General features: G+C 37.9%; 1 protein-coding gene across 1 annotated transcript; it reads left to right on the forward strand.

Annotated features, from left to right (window-relative positions):
- The first annotated feature begins 725 nt into the window (after positions 1–725).
- ppp1cab (protein phosphatase 1, catalytic subunit, alpha isozyme b) lies at positions 726–14,456 on the forward strand. Its single transcript, XM_051666983.1, has 7 exons — positions 726–1,026; positions 1,534–1,665; positions 1,777–2,007; positions 4,171–4,275; positions 9,081–9,304; positions 13,133–13,267; positions 13,353–14,456. The coding sequence occupies exons 1-7, from the start codon at positions 972–974 to the stop codon at positions 13,467–13,469; spliced, it is 999 nt and encodes a 332-aa protein (XP_051522943.1). The 5' UTR covers positions 726–971; the 3' UTR covers positions 13,470–14,456.
- The last annotated feature ends 5,808 nt before the right edge of the window (positions 14,457–20,264 follow it).

Consider the following 20,264-nt stretch of genomic DNA (forward strand, 5'->3'; position numbering starts at 1 on the left):
GCTTTTGTGAGGAAACAGTTAATAACTTAATACATTAACCACCTGTACGCCAATACTAAACATGTTTTACACTAAAAAATCAATTTATATTGAACTATGTGTGGAGTTTACTACGATAAAATAGTTGTTTTATAAGGGTAGCCACGGACGATTTTGCGACAAGTAGGTGTCAGTTTACGGCTTCCCCCATTGATTTGTATGGTATCCGCAAACGGCGGCTTACTGTCGTAATACGCTAGTTGACCGTTACGCTCTCTCCAACGGTAAAAGCGTGGAGGTTGTTATCTCAATATAGAAACATCTTTGCAAATATCTTCGCTTACTTCCGTAGTCTGAATGAACGAATAGATTGTATATTTTAAAGATTGAACGTTAGGTTTATTTTGGACTTTCGTTTCTTAATATATTGATTGGTGCCTATCTCTTTACCTATCAATGTATTGCTAACTTGAGAATCGGTGTTAATGAAGTGAATAAACAATAAACCTAAGAAGATGTAAGTTTTACACCGGCAACATGACGAAGAGGGTCCAGTGACTTGGATTTACATCTCAGTATGATTTCATACGAGAAAACTTTGGTTTAAATGCGTTTATAAACACGATTCTAATCATTGAAAAAAATAGAAAATGAGTGACGCGAAGAATATCCAATAGGCTGTTCGGGTTGGAGATTTGAAGCGCTCGTCATGAGCCGAAAACACCCAATTACACACGCGCTTCCGTGTATGCCCCGCCCTTTTAGTGTTTCCTACAACGGTCGGCGCTCGCGGTGCGAGTTTACCTCACACAACGAACTGCTGAAGGACCATTTGCGGCAATATAACCTTAATATAAACTCAGGAATACTACCAGCAGTGTGAAAGTTTTGTACATAGGAGATTTTTTTAAGTAACTGTCGTGTGTTTGTGTTGGGCGGATTCTCGTCTCGTTTCCTGGCTTTAAGCCGGCTAATCTCCAGCGAGCGACAAAATGGCTGAATCGGACAAATTAAACATCGACTCGATCATTCAGCGCCTCTTGGAGGGTAAAAAAAAACCTCTATACTTTCTCACTAACTATATGGTTTTATATGAAATAACTTTACTAATAATTATATTAATCAACGGTACTAATAATCTATTCTCATATTGTTTGAAATTAATCGAATTAATTTCCTGAAATCGCGGTAGTGTCGTACATATGTGATGGAATAGCTGTACATATCTTCCTATTGTTTAATGATAAAGCTCCTACACTGATGAAGACTTGACAAAGAACGATCAGTGGAGACGCATCACATTCGAACACGTGACCAGATTGAACGCCATCACGAGAAACGCAAGACATGATAATGCACACACACACACACATATATAATAAACACACTTCATCAGAATTAGAAGAGTGTATTGATGGGTTTTGTCTGTAAATGGTCAAATTTTTCCTATGTTCATTTTCTTATGCGGATTGTGTTAGGTTGAATATCCCTTATGTCTGACAGCTAAGAATAACTTACTTATTTATTCGTATATTTTATCTTGTTCTTTCTTAGTGAAGGGCTCCAGGCCTGGGAAAAACGTTCAGTTAACGGAGAACGAAATCCGAGGATTGTGTCTGAAATCTCGGGAAATCTTCCTCAGTCAGCCGATATTGCTGGAGCTGGAGGCGCCACTCAAGATCTGCGGTAAAGTTCTGCCAAACCTTACCTGCACTGTTCAGTCTTTGTTTTAAATGCATGTTTTTTTTAAAGGCTGATTTCATCTGAACTAACTCAAGATGGTGTCTTTTTTTCCAGGCGATGTTCATGGTCAGTACTACGACTTACTCAGGCTCTTTGAGTATGGAGGATATCCTCCAGAGAGTAACTACCTGTTCCTGGGAGATTATGTAGACAGAGGCAAACAGTCGCTGGAGACCATCTGCTTGCTGCTCGCCTACAAGGTCAAATATCCAGAGAACTTCTTTCTTCTCAGAGGAAACCATGAATGTGCCTCCATCAACCGGATATATGGGTTTTATGATGAATGTGAGTATGTTTATGTTAGTGTTTTCTTGTAGATACATGCAAGTGGAGTGTTCTAACATAGGACTGTGTAAAAATATCGATTTTTCGATGCAGTACAAACTTCATTTGGATGGTTTCTATATCGTTCTTAAAGGTGTAAATCATGAGCACTCGCATGAGGTGAAGAGTGTTTTTTGTCTTGTTTTCCATTTAAAATTGTCAAATCCATAAAACAAGATACATTTACTTGAGAAGCAACATATAAGATATTTAGATTTTCTTTAAGAGAATGTATCTTAAATATAAGTGTATATTGTATATAAGTGTATTTTTTCACTTGGTTATACTTCTGCGAGTGCAGTAAAGATCAGATATACTTATATTCAAGATCTATTCTCTAAAAGCAAGTCTAAATATCTGATATGCTGCTTCTCAGGTGAATGCATATTTTTTAAAAGGATTTTTAGATATTTTAAAATATTTGTATTTTTAATATATTCAACATTCTCAGATAACAATTTTTTCTTCTGCAGTATAGCTGCAAAAGTAAATGTACGTTGTTTTAAAGGATGTTTTAGATTTTATATATTGGAAAACAAGCCAAAACAAATCAAAAACGTATTTTGTTGCAGTGTATAATTGGGTAAAGACCACCCTCTCACCTTTATGTTCACTTCAATCCATCTGTAACTCACAAAAATAGCAAACTCTCTCGTATTTATAGAACTGCGTATTGCTAATTTTCTTCATGATAAGAAATGAACAGTGACATGTTATGATTCAATGAGTCACGAGCCATCACGTTATAATCTAGCTGCATTAAGCGTGCGCTCTTGAGGAACGAGCATCCACACGACAGTGTGCATCAGCCGGATGCAGTTTCAATCTCTCCCCCTTAGATTGGGACATTCACACAACTCATAGAAGAGGCGCTGACCGCACCGAGAAATGCCAGTCTCTGAGTTTGTAGTTATTTACATGATCTGTGCGCAAGTGTTATGTGGAGCAATAGCTCTACTTATTCCACAACTAGAGTGCTTCTGTATTTACTTATTTGGTATTTTTGTATAATTCCCTCATACTTTGTGATCTACATCACCTGAAGCTGTGAAAGTTTAGAGTGCGTCTGGACTGAGCTGTGTTTTCTTCCTCTCCTCAGTCAGGCGTGAGCTGTAGTACTGCTCTCATGCGTCATCATTAGTTACATATGCTCTCATGTTACGTTAAATGACATCAAACGACTATTCAGCATCGGAAATTTTTGTTGACAATTTTTTGTCAATAACGTTGACTAATCATTTCAGTATCGAAGCCACTAGGTGTCACTAAGTCCACGATGATGCAAAGACAAGTGTTACTGAGTGCACGTTGAAATCCCAAGATCGATCTTTTACTGAATGCGCAACTCTAGTCTCTACAATGCAAGTAAATCACTCACTGGCGACCAAATTCTGCGCAATGCGAGTAAAATGTCTGTGATTGGCCACTGACTGGAAATTTTTCTGATTTCACTCATCAGTGTTTGCGTAGTGTAGTGAAGTTTAGCAGCAAGATCCTTTCACTGTGTGTTGAGTAAAGGTTTGGTTTGACTTGTTCCGTGTAATGTATGTCCAAAGATGAGATACACGCAATCCATTTGTCATAAAATCTTTTAATACTTTCAATAAAAATTCCCTTTTAACATCCTTTCTGTTCTTTAAAGTCAATTGTTGATCAAAAACAACAAAAAATAAACATTTAAGTCACAAATTGCACGGATGAGGTAGAGAAGCCATTCGAGTCTCTCTAATTAATATACGCTCTTTACAGAACTGACAGTTTTCTTAGAGACAGTACCGATTTTTAGCACGTGTTCTACAAATCAATGTAAACTTGTAAATACTCTAAATTATGCATTAAACAATAAACATATAACAAAATGTAATATAACAATATACAATTTTTAAAAAGCTCAAATGTGTCATGAAGGAAAAAAGAAAAGCAAATTTGTAAAATTACTATTTTCATAATGTATGTAGTTAGAAGGTCCCCTGTATAATAAAGAGCATTAGCTGGGAGAGAATTTCTTAATTTTCTTTCTTTCTACCCATATGAATCGATATCGAATTGAATCGGGACATCTGTATCAAAACCCAGCTCTATCCTAATGTGTTTAGCTTGGTTTCTGCTTGTGTCTTTTGGCAGGTAAAAGGCGTTATAACATCAAGCTTTGGAAGACATTCACAGACTGTTTCAACTGTTTACCAGTAGCTGCTATTGTGGATGAAAAGATTTTTTGCTGTCATGGAGGTAAGCATTTTCTTCCTTTTACTGAATTATTTGTGTACATTTCTAAATTTCGTTTATCTACATTAGTGAAGACCCAGTGAAATGGTTTGAGCACAGTTTTCTTTCCTTTGCTGACATACGTTTTATTGAAACAGGAAATTTGGATGGGAGATATCGAAGGGCTTTCAGTAACCAATAGGGTTTAATTTGCCTCATCAAATTTTGGTCTTTTCTGAGAAGAGGCCATCTGTAAATTATAAATATGTATGTGTGTGTGTGTGTATATATATATATATGTAGGGCCCTATGACTTCCACGATGTGGAAAACACGGACTGAATCCAGTTATAATAACTGAATTTACAATACAATGTCACGGAATTTGACATATTTAAAATAAATTGAAGGTACAAATGCACAATTAATCAAAGTAAAATTGTGATTATGTCCTATTCTGATGATTAACCCACAGCAGGATGAGATTTAATGAAATGAATATTAGGAATGGCAGGTTTTGGATGGTAATGGTGATCCTGGAAAAATCATGACATTTAGAAATGGGGTTTTCCAGGCCTGGGAATGTCATGGAAAAACAAGTTAAAATGGAATGTTTTGGAAAAGTCACTGCATTTTCTAACAAACTATTTTCCACAAGTGTGTTCCGAGTTCAAGTTTGGCGCCATCACGGAGCAATGTGAAGAATTGCGCCGCACGGAGAAGTGCACTATGTGTGTTGCTGCATAAACAAATGAGTAGTTTGTGAATAGGCAGTGGTGCATTTTGCACTTCATTAACACTAGAGAAGTCCGCTCATAATTACTCAAGTTTATATAGGTAGTGTATAAGTTACATTATTGTGTACAATACCTATGCCATGTCATTTTCACATGTTTATGGCACCATCTAGTGGATATTTTGGTCAGTTGGCGGCAGACTTGCACGATGTTGGGATAAATGACGGCTTATTTAAAAAATTCAAGGTAACATTATAATTGAAGTTATTGACATTTTTTGACAAATGTTTGCTTTTTAAAACTAGGCTGTCGCTGTTTCAAAGCACTGTTTAAGTTGAAATTATGTGCATCAAATATGATACGTAAGGTTTTAATGGTTAAATATGCCTTTAGCACTCTTATGTATCTGACAGAAACTTTACAAAGTGTTATATTTATAATATTATTCTTTCCTCTTGAAAGACTAAATGGTAAACCTTGTTATAATTTTAAAATCGAAGAAAATTACATTTGTTTTTAGAGGGGAAAAGGTATCTCAGATTTCAATTATGACATGCTGTAATAGACAAATAAATTATATAAATAATAAATACAAAGCAAAATATGAATGTATATGGTAAATTAAGTCAAATTAATCAAAAGGACAGGAAAAAGAGATTTAATTAACTAATGTGTCAGAAAATAAACATGTAAATGCTGTGGAAGAAAAACAATTATTAAAAACACTCATCTGAGAAACTAAATGGAGGAAAAATGACCTCTAAAGCCTAATGTGTGAAATATGAGACAAAAAAGTTTCTTTTTATATTTTGTCTAATGGTAAAAACAGTTTAATGTAAAAAAAACAAAAATGTGAATTTTCTGACAATTCTTTCATATGTCAAGCTTTACAGAGTTAAATAAGCTTAAGTGATATTTGCTTGTGAATCTGAGCATGCTGTTATACACGGTATTATTTGTCAATTAGTAAATGTCTCTATCACCTACATTTTTCTATTTTAATGGGAAGCATGACAGAAGACTTGCGCTGATTGTCATTGATCTTCCTTGATCTTTCTGCTTCTGTCAAGTGTAGTGTCCATGTACCTTAACAACAGCTGACGAAGGGCTCTCCCAGAGCTCACTTGAAAGGTGCTTGTTTCAGGTCCATTTCTCTCAATTTGTTTTCTAACCTGTAAATATTAACTTTCACTGGTTCAAGTACAGAAACGTTTTCAGCTGTTTGGGTGTGAGGCACTAAAATACGGTACAAACTGTGACCAGTAGGCTATTGATTTAACACGGAACACAATTCTGTTCCCTTTAATACTAGATGATTCTGTATTATATGGGATGGTTGGCAACTCTAGACATACAGTAGACGCTGGCTTGAAGAAACGCATTTGATTATATTTTGACGAGACGAAAGAAAAGCTGTTGGTGCGCATGTCTGATTCGCTGTTTGTTGATGAGATGTCTAGTGACTACTGGATGTTTTTTTTGTTTTTAGCACCATTTGGAGTAAATTCTAGAGACTGTTGTGTGTGAAAATCCCAGGAGATCAGCAGTTACAGAAATACTCAAACCAGCCCGTCTGACACCAACAATCATCCATGTGATTATCTAATCAGCCAATCGTGTGGCTGCAGTGCATAAAATCATGCAGATATGGGTCAGGAGCTTCAGTTAATGTTCACATCAACCACCAGAATGGGGAAAAAATGTGATCTCAGTGATTTGGACTGTGGCATGATTGTTGGTGTCAGATGGGCTGGTTTGAGTATTTCTGTAACTGCTGATCTCCTGGGATTTTCACACACAACAGTCTCTAGAATTTACTCCGAATGGTGCCAAAAACATCCAGTGAGCGGCAGTTCTGCAGATGGAAATGTCTTGTTGATGAGAGAGGCCAACAGAGAATGGCCAGACTGGTTCAAACTGACAAAGTCTACGGTAACTCAGATAACCGCTCTGTACAATTGTAGTGAGCAGAATAGCATCTCTGAATGCTATTCTGAGATGCGGGTTGGCGCTGTTTTGGCGGCACACGGGGGACCTACACAATATTAGGCAGGTGGCTTTAATGTTGTGGCTGATCAGTGTATATGGCAAGAGGTAAATTTACAGAGGTGGCTTAGCTAATTTAAAGCTAAGATGATTTCATGGGGTCTGAAAAATCTTTCCTCTGGTTCTGGTTTAACCCACTTTACTGGCTGTCTTTACTTCAGGGAGTCTTTTTCTGAGGCCCTTTATTTAGTGTTGCCCCATTTCAAGATCAGCTCTGCATTGCCATTATGAAGGTTTCAGCCCATGATGTTTTGCTCTAGTAGTCAGGTTCTCAGAATGGCTGAATGGTATTTGGTGTAGGGATGTTAGCAATGACTAATTTCACTGAGGTTTAAATGGAAATTTTGTAATCGACTAGTCTAAAAGTAAAAAAAAATCAGTTTGAAATGCTTCTATTATTCCAATAGCTGAATCCGATACTAAAAACTGCTGAAAAATGGGGGACATATTTTTGATGTGCTTGCATTATGATCATTTTACATTAAACATACAATATGACAGGCATTCACTGAATCAACATTCGCCATTATAGGCATATTTATTTAAAATAATTGAATAAATGGGCAGTGCATGACCAATAAGAGTAAACCTAATAGCCTGTTCTAAACAGAATTCACCAAGTAAAACTGATCCAACATATAACAAAAGCACATTGTTGAAAATAACACAAGTCTGTGAAAATATTTTTTAATCCACTGAAAATTTGCTCATTTTGCAGCGTGCATTAGCCTTTGATATACTGCAAAATAAGACCCCGTCTACACTTTAAGCTAGTTAAACAAACTCAGGGTTACAGGATTGGATTTGAGGTGACAAAACCAAACCAATCAGGCTTAACTGGTAACATGTCACTGCTTATCAACTTTGTCAACTCAGGCTTTGATCCTGACTTTATGATTAGTTCACACGTGCACATGAATAAGTGACTTTTGCAGCGAACATTAAATCACTTGAAATGTGGCGAGAGAGCATGATTCACTTCTCTGTGGAGTCGGCGGGATTTACCGGCCGATCATTATGAAAATATGAAGAATTTAAATACATTTAAACAGCACATGAGAACCATAAAATCACAAAGAATTAAAACATATTAATACAGCACAAGGGATCGCTGTACAGTTATGAAGAAATTTAAGACATTTACACAGCAAGAAGAAACACAGTGAATGCTGTGAGAGCTTAGGACTGCTGGAAACAAATTGATATAAAACAGCTGATATATCAATGCACAAGTAAATTCATATAGGTCCACAACAAGAACATGCAGGCTTGTTGATTTTAAAAGCTTAAAACTTTTTATATTTTTATATTTATTTAAATTGAAAGATTAATTTTATTTAATACTTACAAATTATAAAATAAATGACAAATTAATATAGGCTACTATTAAATAAAAAAGTGATTTATCTTCAGTTCAAGCTTTGAAAAGCACTGTAAAAGTAGTCCATAGGGTCAGGGTCTGTTCCCCAGAAAGCTTTGTTTGAGGAACAGACCACAATGTAAGGTATTCACTGAATTTTGCCTCAAATCTTATTTGTGCTTCCACATATTCAAACTTGCCACTTTGCAATCGATTGTGAATCACAGGAAAACTAATGTCATTGCACATCTAACCTGGTGAGGTGTCAAGTTTTAAAGTGCACAGTATGGATAGTATCTTTTAGTGTTAATGTCTTCAGATTAGAGCTTTGTTATAAAGCACCTACTAGCATAAAGGAATTCCCTGTACATTTGGAAAATATACTCTTTTGAAAAGTGTTTTTTACAAAATCAGGCCTGAATCAGTATTTATTTTTTTGTTGTGTGTGGAAAAAATAGGTTTTAAATATGATCTTATAGGTTTTAATAACTACACCTTTTTTTTTAGTATTTAAACTTGTTTTTCGCCAACAGAAGCTTGCTTGGTGTGAAATCGCAAACAAACATTTGGAAGCCAAATGGCAAGACCTTCGCATAGTGGACTTATGGTTCTTGAATTAGTTAATAATTAGTCCAGGTGAAGTAAAAATATTCTTTATAAACTACAGTTAAATGATCTGTTTCCCAGGTCTTTCTCCAGACCTGCAGTCTATGGAGCAGATCCGTCGTGTGATGAGGCCCACAGATGTTCCTGATCAGGGTTTGCTCTGTGATCTGCTCTGGGCTGATCCAGATAAAGACGTCATGGGCTGGGGAGAGAATGATCGTGGTGTCTCGTTCACCTTTGGCTCTGATGTAGTGGCCAAATTCCTCCACAAACATGACATGGACCTCATATGCAGGGCCCACCAGGTAAGAAATGTACTTAATGTACCTTAAAGGAATGTAGCATCATGTTGGTCATGGTATTTCAGCAATGTTTTACAATTTATAGACCCATTTCATCAGTAAACATTATTAACCAGTATTCATAAAAGTTGTCTAGCCACTGCAATGAGTTTATAATTGTTGAAACATGGAAAGCTGCCTTTTTTTTTTTTTTTCTTCTTTCTTTGCATATCATTTGATCTAGGGCAGAGTAAAATTATAGATTTTCTGATTAAATGCGATCATGTATTTAAACAATTTATTTAATCACAATAACGATTCTTAAAATCCCAAGATCAGTCTTCTATTCTATGCGCAACCCACTACGATGTGAGTTAATCACACACATGTGCCCCCAAATATGCACTATGCTACAAAAAATGTCTGTAATTAGCCACTTTACGGTAAATGTTTAGATTTCACTCACCAGTGTTACGTGCTCACCTGATTTTAGATTTGTTTGAGTGTTAGTAGTCAGCATTGAGTGGTTGGAGACCTGATCAACCTCCAGTTATTCTTGACACACCCACTTCTGCACCAATCAAACTGATCATCTAATCATTGTCAACAGGCAGAGCATAAAGCCTGGGTTTGAGCACAGCAGGCGGAGTAGATGTAGATGTTGTGGCAGGCTGATCTCCACACATTTTACTGTTTGATTTCTCAATCCTAGTTTCTTCCCTTTTTGAGGTAAATTGTTTACCTCCTTTTCTTTTGAATTTTCTCTTAAGCCAGCACCACACTAGCAGACTCAAAACAACTCAATTTTAGTCAAAAGGTGTCGCACTTGCTGAGATCTCACTTTCTTCAGTCGGAGGTATGACACACTTGCAATACAAAATGGTGTGTGACAGACATGCCAACTAGTGTTGTCAAAATTACTGGTACTTCGGGACCAAGTCGCTACTAAAATTAAAAAAGATGTAACGATACCAGTGTTTTGGTAGTACTGAGCACCGACTCTATCCGGTACCAGCACGCAGTATGACTGACACACGACAGCTTTAAAATGCTCACATGCTTAATTTGAATGTGTGCTCTGTTACTCCTTTTACACTGAAATGGACAATTAATCCAAGTGACATGTCCTAGTGTGATTTATTAAACCACTGAAGGCTGCAATCTTAGCGAAGATGAGCTGCGTACTGTGTATAAATCCGACTGCTCATACTCTGGAAACTCCACAGATATTGAGAATCATTCACGTGGTTTGAGAAGACAAAGCAGAGCACTAATCTATTGTGAACAACGCAGCACATGTAAACTATATATTTATAGAATTCAATCTCAGCATTTGCGCTTTAATCTCAACTTCATTTATATAGCATAAAACAACAGAGTTGACCAGAGTGCTTCAAAGTAATAAAATGTGAAACATAACATTTCAAAATTACCACGTTCACAAACACCAGTAATCTAAAATACAAACACTCCCAAAACTGTATCCTACATTTCATTTGTCAGACTCAAAGGACAGTGTAAAGAGATGAGATTTCAGACGTGACTTAAGTCTTCAATAATCACACTGGGCCGTGCCGCAAACTGTTTATCAGAAAAGTGAAGCTTCCGTCAAAAAACAAACCCCATAATAAAAGCATGAGTCAAAATATAAGCTAAATGCCTGAAATAGAGGACATAAAACAAACAAACACGCACACTCAGCACAGCCTCATGTGTCTCTCCCTCGAACTGGTGCCTCTGGCTCGTCTTTATCCCCATTCCGGCTGGTTAGCCCAATTCAGGGCCAGGCGTGTGTCATCACGGCCCAGCCCCGCCCTCCTCCTTGTCACACGTTTTATCATTTCATGTAAGAACTTTGACTCATTAATGGATATTATTTAATAGAAGTGAAAGTGTGTCGCTGACTGTAATCCCTGCCCTGGGTGCCGACACGTTTGCGTGAAGTAACACACACACTCCTGCATCTCGATGAAATGGGAGTTGAAGATTTACGCACGAGTTTCCAAGTTAGAAGTCTGACAAATTGTCATTCCGTTGCACTTTCCCCAAATGAAATGTGGAAATTCCGACACCGAGTTGAATGGAACGCTTAATGAATCATTACAGCAACAACAATATGGGGCATTGCGGCTTTCCCCACAGGAGCGAACACTTGGGGACACACACACCAGGCGTGTGGCGGTGGACTCAGCGTGCTGAAGCAGCACATATACAGCAGGAGAGTGTTTCAAACAGCTAGACAGAGCACAGCTAAATGCAACAGAATGCAGCGTCTTCAAAACGGAACTTTAATTTAACACGCATATTAAAACGCGATGGTTATGGCGTCTCCTGTTAAGCCATCCGTGATTTGAAAATAGACGTTCAGACAGTCACTAAAAAAAACTGGTGCGCGCTTACTAAGATTACTACGGTAACCTGAAGGAAGAACAGACAGACGCACATTGTGGACATTCATTGAGTTGGGCAGCGAATCTTCACAATGACAAAATATGATGCATTATATTTTGATTATACAATCTTTTGTAAATTTTGTAACAGATTATTTTATAACAGCCTATAATAATGAATAGATGATACACTGGAACAACAAGATGCAATGCAGCAGCCAAAGACGTTTGTCAGACATGCTATTATATGTACATGTCTTTTTCCCCTCGAGTACTCTGTGCTCGAGTAGACAAAATGACCAATATGCCCATCCCTAGTATCAACTACTGAAATTGTTACCGTGACAACACTAATACCAACTTAGCGCAAATCTCTCTCTAATTCCGTCATGTTTAGCTCGCCGAAATAACGGGAGTACTGTGTGAGCACACACAATTGTAAAAGTGATTTAGGATGTTATTAATGGAAACCTTACCTTGTTAAAGTATGTTATTGTGTATTTATCCCCTCCAGGCTTGCCGTAGAACGGGTATGTCCATATGCGACTTTCAATGAGTAAAAACAGACTATAGTGCCTCCGCTTTCTGATTTCTTTAGTCATTTTGTAGAGAAAAACGCTTGGTGACAATCACTGGGGATTACAATCTGCATTTGTGATATGTTGCTGAGTGCAATTGCAGATGAAAATGTTGGCAGACGCTAATGCACACTTCATCTCACACCTACTGGCTGGCAGTTATGTAAATGAAGCTCACACCTGAAAATCACTGGAAAAAAATTGGCTAGTGTGACGCCGGATTTAGCTGTTGTTTTTGCCTCTGTTTTTTTTTAAATTGGAGTCTTATTTGGAATAAAAATTATTTGTAATTAAAATCATTAAAGAGATTCAAATCCTTGCTCCCATATAGATTGTGTAGTTGGAAATGATAATGCTTAATCAAAACAGAATGAGGGTCATTAGCCGCGTTTCAGCTGTTGGGCCAAATGCGGTGCTTTAATGTGCTTCCTCGGAGCCAATGGCCTTTGGCCTGCCGATAATTCTTGGGCCAAAGAAGGCCAATTGGCGATTGCGACGGGGTCAACGTCAAAGGTGGAGTTTTGTTGAGACCAGTCAGAGGTTTCACCACCAAGATACACATTTACAAATTTTGTAAATAGTCGTTATCCCTCCACCATTTTGTATCGGCAAGTGTGCCGTACCTCCGACTGAACAGAGCAAGATCTCCGCAAGTTGTTTAGAGTCTGCTAGTGTGGTGCCAGCTTAAGCAAAATGGATAATATATCTGAAATTTACGCAAATGAATCAGAATCAAAATGTAATCCAAATGAAAGTGAGATCTTGTGAATCGAATAGGGAAGTTTGTATCAATACCCAGCCCTAATTTAAACCAGAAAGATTGTAAATTGAATGGCCTTTTTTGTGCAGATTTCTTGAACCATAAATCCTCTGCTTTGTAACAGGTGGTGGAGGATGGCTACGAGTTCTTCGCTAAGAGGCAGTTAGTCACACTTTTCTCAGCTCCAAACTACTGCGGGGAGTTTGACAACGCAGGTGCTATGATGAGCGTAGACGAAACCCTCATGTGCTCATTTCAGGTCTGCTTAAGCTCTCACATTGGTTATGATCGTCTCTATTATGCATTGTACCTGGTAAGTAGATTGCGTTCTCCGTCTCCATCAGATTCTGAAACCGGCTGAGAAGAAGATGCTGTCCTACAGTGGTGCGGGTGGATTTGGTTCCGGCAGACCCGTGACCCCACCACGAAATGCAGCCAAGGGCGGCAAAGCCAAGAAATAACATCAACTACTGCAACACGCATATCCATCCTGTCCTTCACTCTACCTCTCCTCTTCCTCCTCCTCCACCCCAAACACCAAATCAGTGCAGGGCTTTTTTAGAGCTGTCTCCATCCAGATGAGATTGCTGTATGTGTGGAAGACTGAAATGCCCTTGTGGAGTGTGTTGGTCTGTATGTGAAACATCTAAAAGTGTGTGTTGATCGAAAATGGTCTCATTGTGGTGCGAGTTTGTGTGAGAATGTATTTTTTATTTTTTTTTTTCCTAGTAATTGCGCATATTTTGCTGCATTTTTAGAGGTTCTGATTGTTTTTCTTTCGAATACATCTTCAGCCATAACTTGATAACCCTTCTTGGGATGTTTATTGGACCCAAGTGACGCACTTCTCTTCAGATGAAGCCTCAGGGTCCGGCTTTTTGTCCCGCTGTGGGGACAGGCTGCTCCATTCCCTTTTAGCTCTAAAGCAATCTGAACGGAGATGATAGTGTCCTTGAATAGTGTAAATCACTGCCACTCTCTTTAATGTGAAACTTTGTCTGAGTGCGTGTTTGTTTACAGTTGTTACTGACGGCACCCTGCACATTTTGGCAGATACCACATATTTTGGCACATCCTTTCCTTGAGCAATCTCTGCCCACTCTTAGGTGAATTATACTGGCCTGTTTAAATGCTCTGTTTGTTTTGGCCTTTTTTTTTTTTCTTTTTTTTTTGCTAGTACGAATGTCAGTTTGTAGCTTTTTATTTGTAGATTAAAATCATGGGTGCATGTGCGATTTAGGAGTGTGAATGTCTGTAAAGTGGGTGCCATCGCTATTACAGCTTGCGCAGAAATCTATTGCGTTCTTTTTCTTTCTTTCCTCACAGATGTCTGAGTGATTTTGGCCACTTTGCAAATTGCAAACTCACTTTGTCCAGTTAAAGGACATTTTGGAGATTTTGTTTCTTTTTGTAGTCTTATGAATTCAGCCAATAAAGTGAGAATCTGGTGCAAATCTCTGGTGTTTCATTTGTTTTATGTCAGTGAATTCATGTGAGATTGGTGTGTTTTGATAGAATCGTGTCAAACTAATAAAGAGAGGTTAGGAGTTGGAGATCGAGAAGGTGCATTCTGATTGGTTAGCTTTATGATTACAAGTTGGATCAGTTCAATAATAAGGCTATGTTTGGAATGAAATACAAGTGTTAAGTTATGGTCTTAACTCTTGGCATTCTGATCAAATAATAAGACAAGGAAGAGATGTCAAAAATGGTCTGTTAATCTTTTAGAAGTTTTTCAAACATTTAACAGACTCGTGAGTGGCTGCACTTTAATTTACATTTGCATGCATGTTTATATTTTAATCTTCAGATAATGTCTGCACAATTCTGACACATTTATGGCCACAAATGTTGTTGAATGCAGCCGTCACCAAGAGATGGCACTCTCATGTAATCTTTCAGGTCAGTGTAGAGCATTGTTTCCCAAACATTGCTCTCCTTTGCCCACGAGGTCAATGACCTCGTTCTTCGTAATGCCCATCAGACTGTCCAACCCTCCGGCCGTGCAGTGGCTCTCTCTGTCACGGATGAACACGCACTGTGGCTGAATCTCTCCGGTCTGCCCGACAGTGAGAAGAGGCGCATTGCGGGAGCCCCAGTGGAAACTGGACAAGCTCTATTTGGTCCGGCTGTCACCCTCATGCAGCAGTGCTGCGATGACAAAAAGGAGGAAGCTTTTAAATTGTCCACACCGCACCAGGCTCCCACTGTTTGGCCTAGCCAACCTAAACCCTGCAACAAGCAGCCCCCCCCCTGTTAAAATTAATCAGATTTATAATAAAAACAATTTATGCTATGTAGCTTCAGCTCAAACTAAGGCCACATTAACACTAATCTTTTTAAATGTGAAAATGGCCATTTCCGTTTCCGTACATCGTTTTCCAAAGTATGTGGTTATGGAGAGCGCTTTAAAACGTCTGTTTTCGGTGGAGGAAAACGCCGTTCTTGTGTGGATGAGAAACATAAATGTAGCAAAATCAAAGCGTTTTCAAACAAAAACGTATTAAGGCCGGTTTGTACTTCTGCGTCAAACCTACAGCATAGCCTCTACATCAGAGATGCCCAAACTTTCTCCGACAAAAGGCCAAAAATCAAACTTGATTGAGGGCCGTGTGCCGAAAGTAACAAAGGTCATCATGGGCCAACTTTGGCCTGTGGGCTTTAGTTTGGGCATCTCTGCTCTACGTATATGCTCGTTTACATGCACACCCCAAAAACTAATTATTTAAAAATAATGCTTTAAATCACACATATATGCTTGCTCTTGAAGCTGGGCTTTACTATGCATATACTGTAGGCAATATAACCAACTCTTAAACAAGTGCTTTTTCATAACTTTAGAAATATGATTATTTACTGTAGCCTTTTAAAAGCTTTTAATGTATTTACATGATACTGACAAACATGCAGTCAAAACATCTTACAGATCCGAAAGTTCTTGAGTAAAATACAACAAATATGGTTTCACTTACATCAATGGCGTGTCGGGTTCACGTTGGGGTCCTGATCAGCCTGTTGGAGTTTATTTTGCGATAACAACCAGCTGACTGTACGTTATCTTATTACGTGGCTTCATATCAAATAAATGCACATAAAATTTGGATTTGCACTGAAATTATGCAATCATGTAAGAAGAAATCGCTTTGCATTGGAATTCTCTTGGTGTTTATTTTGTGAAAATGACCATCTGACTGCTCATTGTCCCACTTATTACAAATCTAATTGCTTAATTAATGGACATGAAACATTGATTTGAGTAGAAGTTATTTTATTAGCTTAGAGTTCGCCGAGTGATACAAGAAGTAGGAAAGATGACTCTCAATACACGGATGACCGGTCTGATATGTCTTAGACCCACGTTTCCACCTGGTATTAAGATGCATTTCAGGTGATCAGATTACTAATTGTTAGCGTTAAATACAGGTGTAGACGGGGTCTAAAAGGTGTTGTGATCATATGACAAAAACGCGTAAGACCACATCGCATTTGAGGTGTAAAAGCTAATTTGTCCTGAATGCATCCCAGACAGCAGCTTGTGCCACCCTTCACCTGTCAATCTACCACTGCATTAAAAGAAGAGTTTAAACTGCCGGTTACGAGAAATTTGAAAAAGAAGATGCATACACAAGCATGGGACCATTACAAATCTCCTTCAGTGTGTTTGATACCAATGTGTAGCAAGACAAATGAAAAGCACACACATCTGATGCTCAGCTGACACAGGTACTACACTAAAACAACAAATAATTTAGCTTGAAATGTTGCGTTTGCGCTTAGATTCAATTTCAGCTGCATGTGGGTGACTTGTCTTTTTTTTTTTTTTTTTTTTTTTGCACTTTCTTTGTCTTTTCTGACTTTGTTGTGCTTGCAGTAACACACTGAGATAGTGATTGATGTATGTCATCATAAAATCAGAGACCTCCCCTCCAAATCTGAACACAAGTGGTCACAGGAGATGCATTTAAGTGACCAGGTGTAAACAGCGATGTTTCGCCTGACCACACGTGATTGGATCACCTGAGACGCATCTTAATACCAAGTGGAAACGGGGTCACAATCTCCGGATGTGCAGTTATTATTCAAAAAATATTAGACCGCTAGTCAGATTCGAGTATTCCAGAGAGCCCTGTAATAAACAGACAAAAAAAAAAAAAAAAACAGAGTTTAAAGTTGTAAACAGACATTTTGTCGCATTTTAGCTTGTAACATAAGTGAATTGTGAAGCAAAAACAGGATATAAAACGGTAGATTCTCTATTTAAAATGAGTCCAAATCCACTGTCAATCTTATGATGGATAAATCTTAAAATAATCTTGGAGAAAATGCGATCAGATATCTTTGTTTTATCATGCTGTGGGACAGACTCTCACAGTGGTCAATTACAGCTGTTGTGGTCTGCATTGTGAAAGTGCATATCAGGCTATGCTATAGATTTAATGCAGAAGGATAAATCGGCCTTAAGGCCAAGTCCACACTATGTTTTCATTTAAAAATTCATTTCACGATGTTTACAGCTCAAAGAACGGAGACTTTCTAAAACACTTTCAATAACCACAAACTTCGGAAAACGATGATATTCGGAAACTGAAAACTGAATGGACTAGTGTGGACGTGGCCTAAAGTGGACTGAGGTCATGTCCACACTCGTATGTTTTTGGATGAAAACGTATGGGTTTTGCTACGTTTAGCTGTGCCTCTCATTCATACTGGAACGTTTTCCTCCACCGAAAGCGGAGACTTTCAAAAACGCTTTCTAGCACAGCATACTCTTTGGAAACAATGATGTAAGGAAATGGAAAACACAGTTTTCAACCAAACACTGATTAGTGTGAACATGCCTATAGAAATATAGAATCTGTTAATTTATAGAAGAACAGTAAAGATGATGTATTGCTGGGAAGTGTGAGTAAAGAGCACTATGTACTCTGTAGCCTATATAACTGACATAATTTACATATATTATTGTTTTTAATGTTTAATCTTTTAAAAGTGTTGTCTAATACTTTTGTGTCAACAGAAGCAGCACTCATTCATTGTGAATCTGAAAATCAGTAACTTCAACATGACCCCAGCTTTAAATGAGTGAAATTCTCATTGAAATGATAAATTGATGTTGAGCAGTCAGATTGTTTACCTTTCTGTAGCCATTCTGTTAATAATGTCTTTAATCTACCATGGTATTTCCTTACATTTTTTTTTTTTAGAAAAATGCAAAATTACAGTGATGCACAAGAACAAATAGACACTAAAAAACATATGACAGATATGCAAAGCTTTAAAAAAACCAAAAGCTGTTATGTCTTTCTCTCCACTTGGTGGCAGAATCCTCTGTTTTGAGTTTGAGCCTTTATCTGTGTCCTGGTCCATTTGTGTACAGCTGTGGCTGTTTGTAACATAAAAGCATTAGCAAGAGAACAGCAACACAACATATATAAATGTCAAAAATACTAATAAACACACAAACAGTATTTTTATACTATTTGTTAATTAATGCTGTTCAAACTGTATTTTGTGAGCTACATTTTCCTTCTTTCCTATTAATGTAACAACTTGCCCTGAAATTGAGGCAGGTTGTATCAAATGAAACTCCTTGCATTCAACGTCAATTCATGAAATCTGCAAGAGAATGATATATCTTATGATGACTGATATCTGTAGTAGACAGATATACACTGATGAGCCAAAACATTATGACCACTCACAATAACGTTGATCATCTCCAAACAAGGTCACATGTCAAGGTCTGTGTAGATTAGATGGTAAGCGAACAATCAGTTCTTGTAGTCAATGTGTTGAATGCAGGAGAAATGGGCAGGAGTAAAGACCTGAGCGACTTTGACAAGGGCCAAATTGTTATGGCCAGACGACTGGGTCAGAGCATTTCTGAAACGACAAGGCTTGTGGGGTGCTTCCGGTCAGCAGCTGTGAGTACCTACCGACAGTGGTCTGAGGAGGAACAAACCGGAGACAGGGTGTTGGGTGCCCAAGGCTCATCAATGTGCGAACGCAATGAAGGCTATCCCGAGCGTCGGAACTGGACCTTGGAGCAGTGTGAAGAAGGTTGCCTGGTCCGATGAGTCCCATTTTCTTTTGCCGTGTACGTGTGCGCCGTTTTCCTGGGGAAGTGATGGCACCAGGATGCACTGTGGGAAGACGACAAGCCAGTGGAGGAGTGTGATTCTCTGGGCAATGTTCTGCTGGGAAACCCTGAGTCCGGCCATTCATGTGGACGTCAATTTGACATGTGCCACCTACCTAAACATCGTTGCAGACCAGGTACACCCCTTTATGGCAATGGCATTCCCTGATGGTAGTGGCCTCTTTCAGCAGGATAATGTGCCCTCCACACTGCACACATTGTTCGGGAATGGTTTGAGGAACATGATGAAGAGTTCAAAGTGTTGCCCTGGCCTCCAAATTCCCCAGATCTCAATCCGATTGAGCATCTGTGGGATGTGTTGGACCAACAAGTCCGATCCACGGCGGCTGCACCCCTCAACATACAGGATTCACATTAAAGTATATCAATTTTTTTGGTGAATATTAGGGAAAAAGTACTTAACTTTCATATAAATAATGTCTCAAAGCAAAACTCTTGAATATTTGTGATCTACCCACTGCTTTCCAATAATATATATAAAAAATAAAAAAATGAAAGTCTGGAAGATTATTCCACAACACTAGCCTTTCACGTCTTAAAGTTTATGGTTGGCGAAAAAAATTGGAAGATGCATTTGTCACATTTTCTCTTAATTTTTGTATTCATAATTTTAATTACTTTATTAATGTTTTAATTGTATTGATTTATAATATTGTAATTTTATTATTTATTTTATTATTTTAATGTAAGTTTTCACTTTTAACCATTTTTATTTTCTTTTTTTAAGTGTCAGAAAATTGAAAAAAAGAAGAAAAAGAAGGGGGGGGGGTGGTTTTGTTTTAAGTAACTGTGCATAAAAATTAGCAGAAGTATATGTTTTCACTTTTAATAAATAATATAATTTGGCCAGTGGAAACCACATTTTTGTGTACAACTGTATATGAACATTCTTGTAAACTGCTAAACATCAAGAACATGAATGTAAATGTCATAACCTACAAATGATTTGATGTATCTGAAGTCATTTTGCTTCAGTGGATTTAAGGAAAAGGCTTCACTAAGCATGAGTTAACAGGGTCTTACCACACGTCCAGACATTTGCCTTGGGTTCTTCTTACTTGCTTGGATGTGAAATGTGTAATACGGCCTTTAGTGG

The sequence above is a fragment of the Myxocyprinus asiaticus genome, chromosome 32 (genome assembly GCF_019703515.2).
Source record: "Myxocyprinus asiaticus isolate MX2 ecotype Aquarium Trade chromosome 32, UBuf_Myxa_2, whole genome shotgun sequence".
Lineage (NCBI taxonomy): Eukaryota > Metazoa > Chordata > Actinopteri > Cypriniformes > Catostomidae > Myxocyprinus > Myxocyprinus asiaticus.

Excerpts from the sequence above, each read along its gene's own strand:
- ppp1cab (XM_051666983.1), top strand. The coding sequence starts at position 972 with ATGGCTGAATCGGACAAATTAAACATCGACTCGATCATTCAGCGCCTC. Across the intron at positions 4,276-9,080 it reads GATTTTTTGCTGTCATGGAG|GTCTTTCTCCAGACCTGCAG; the intron begins GTAAGCATTTTC and ends TCTGTTTCCCAG. Across the intron at positions 9,305-13,132 it reads TCATATGCAGGGCCCACCAG|GTGGTGGAGGATGGCTACGA; the intron begins GTAAGAAATGTA and ends GCTTTGTAACAG.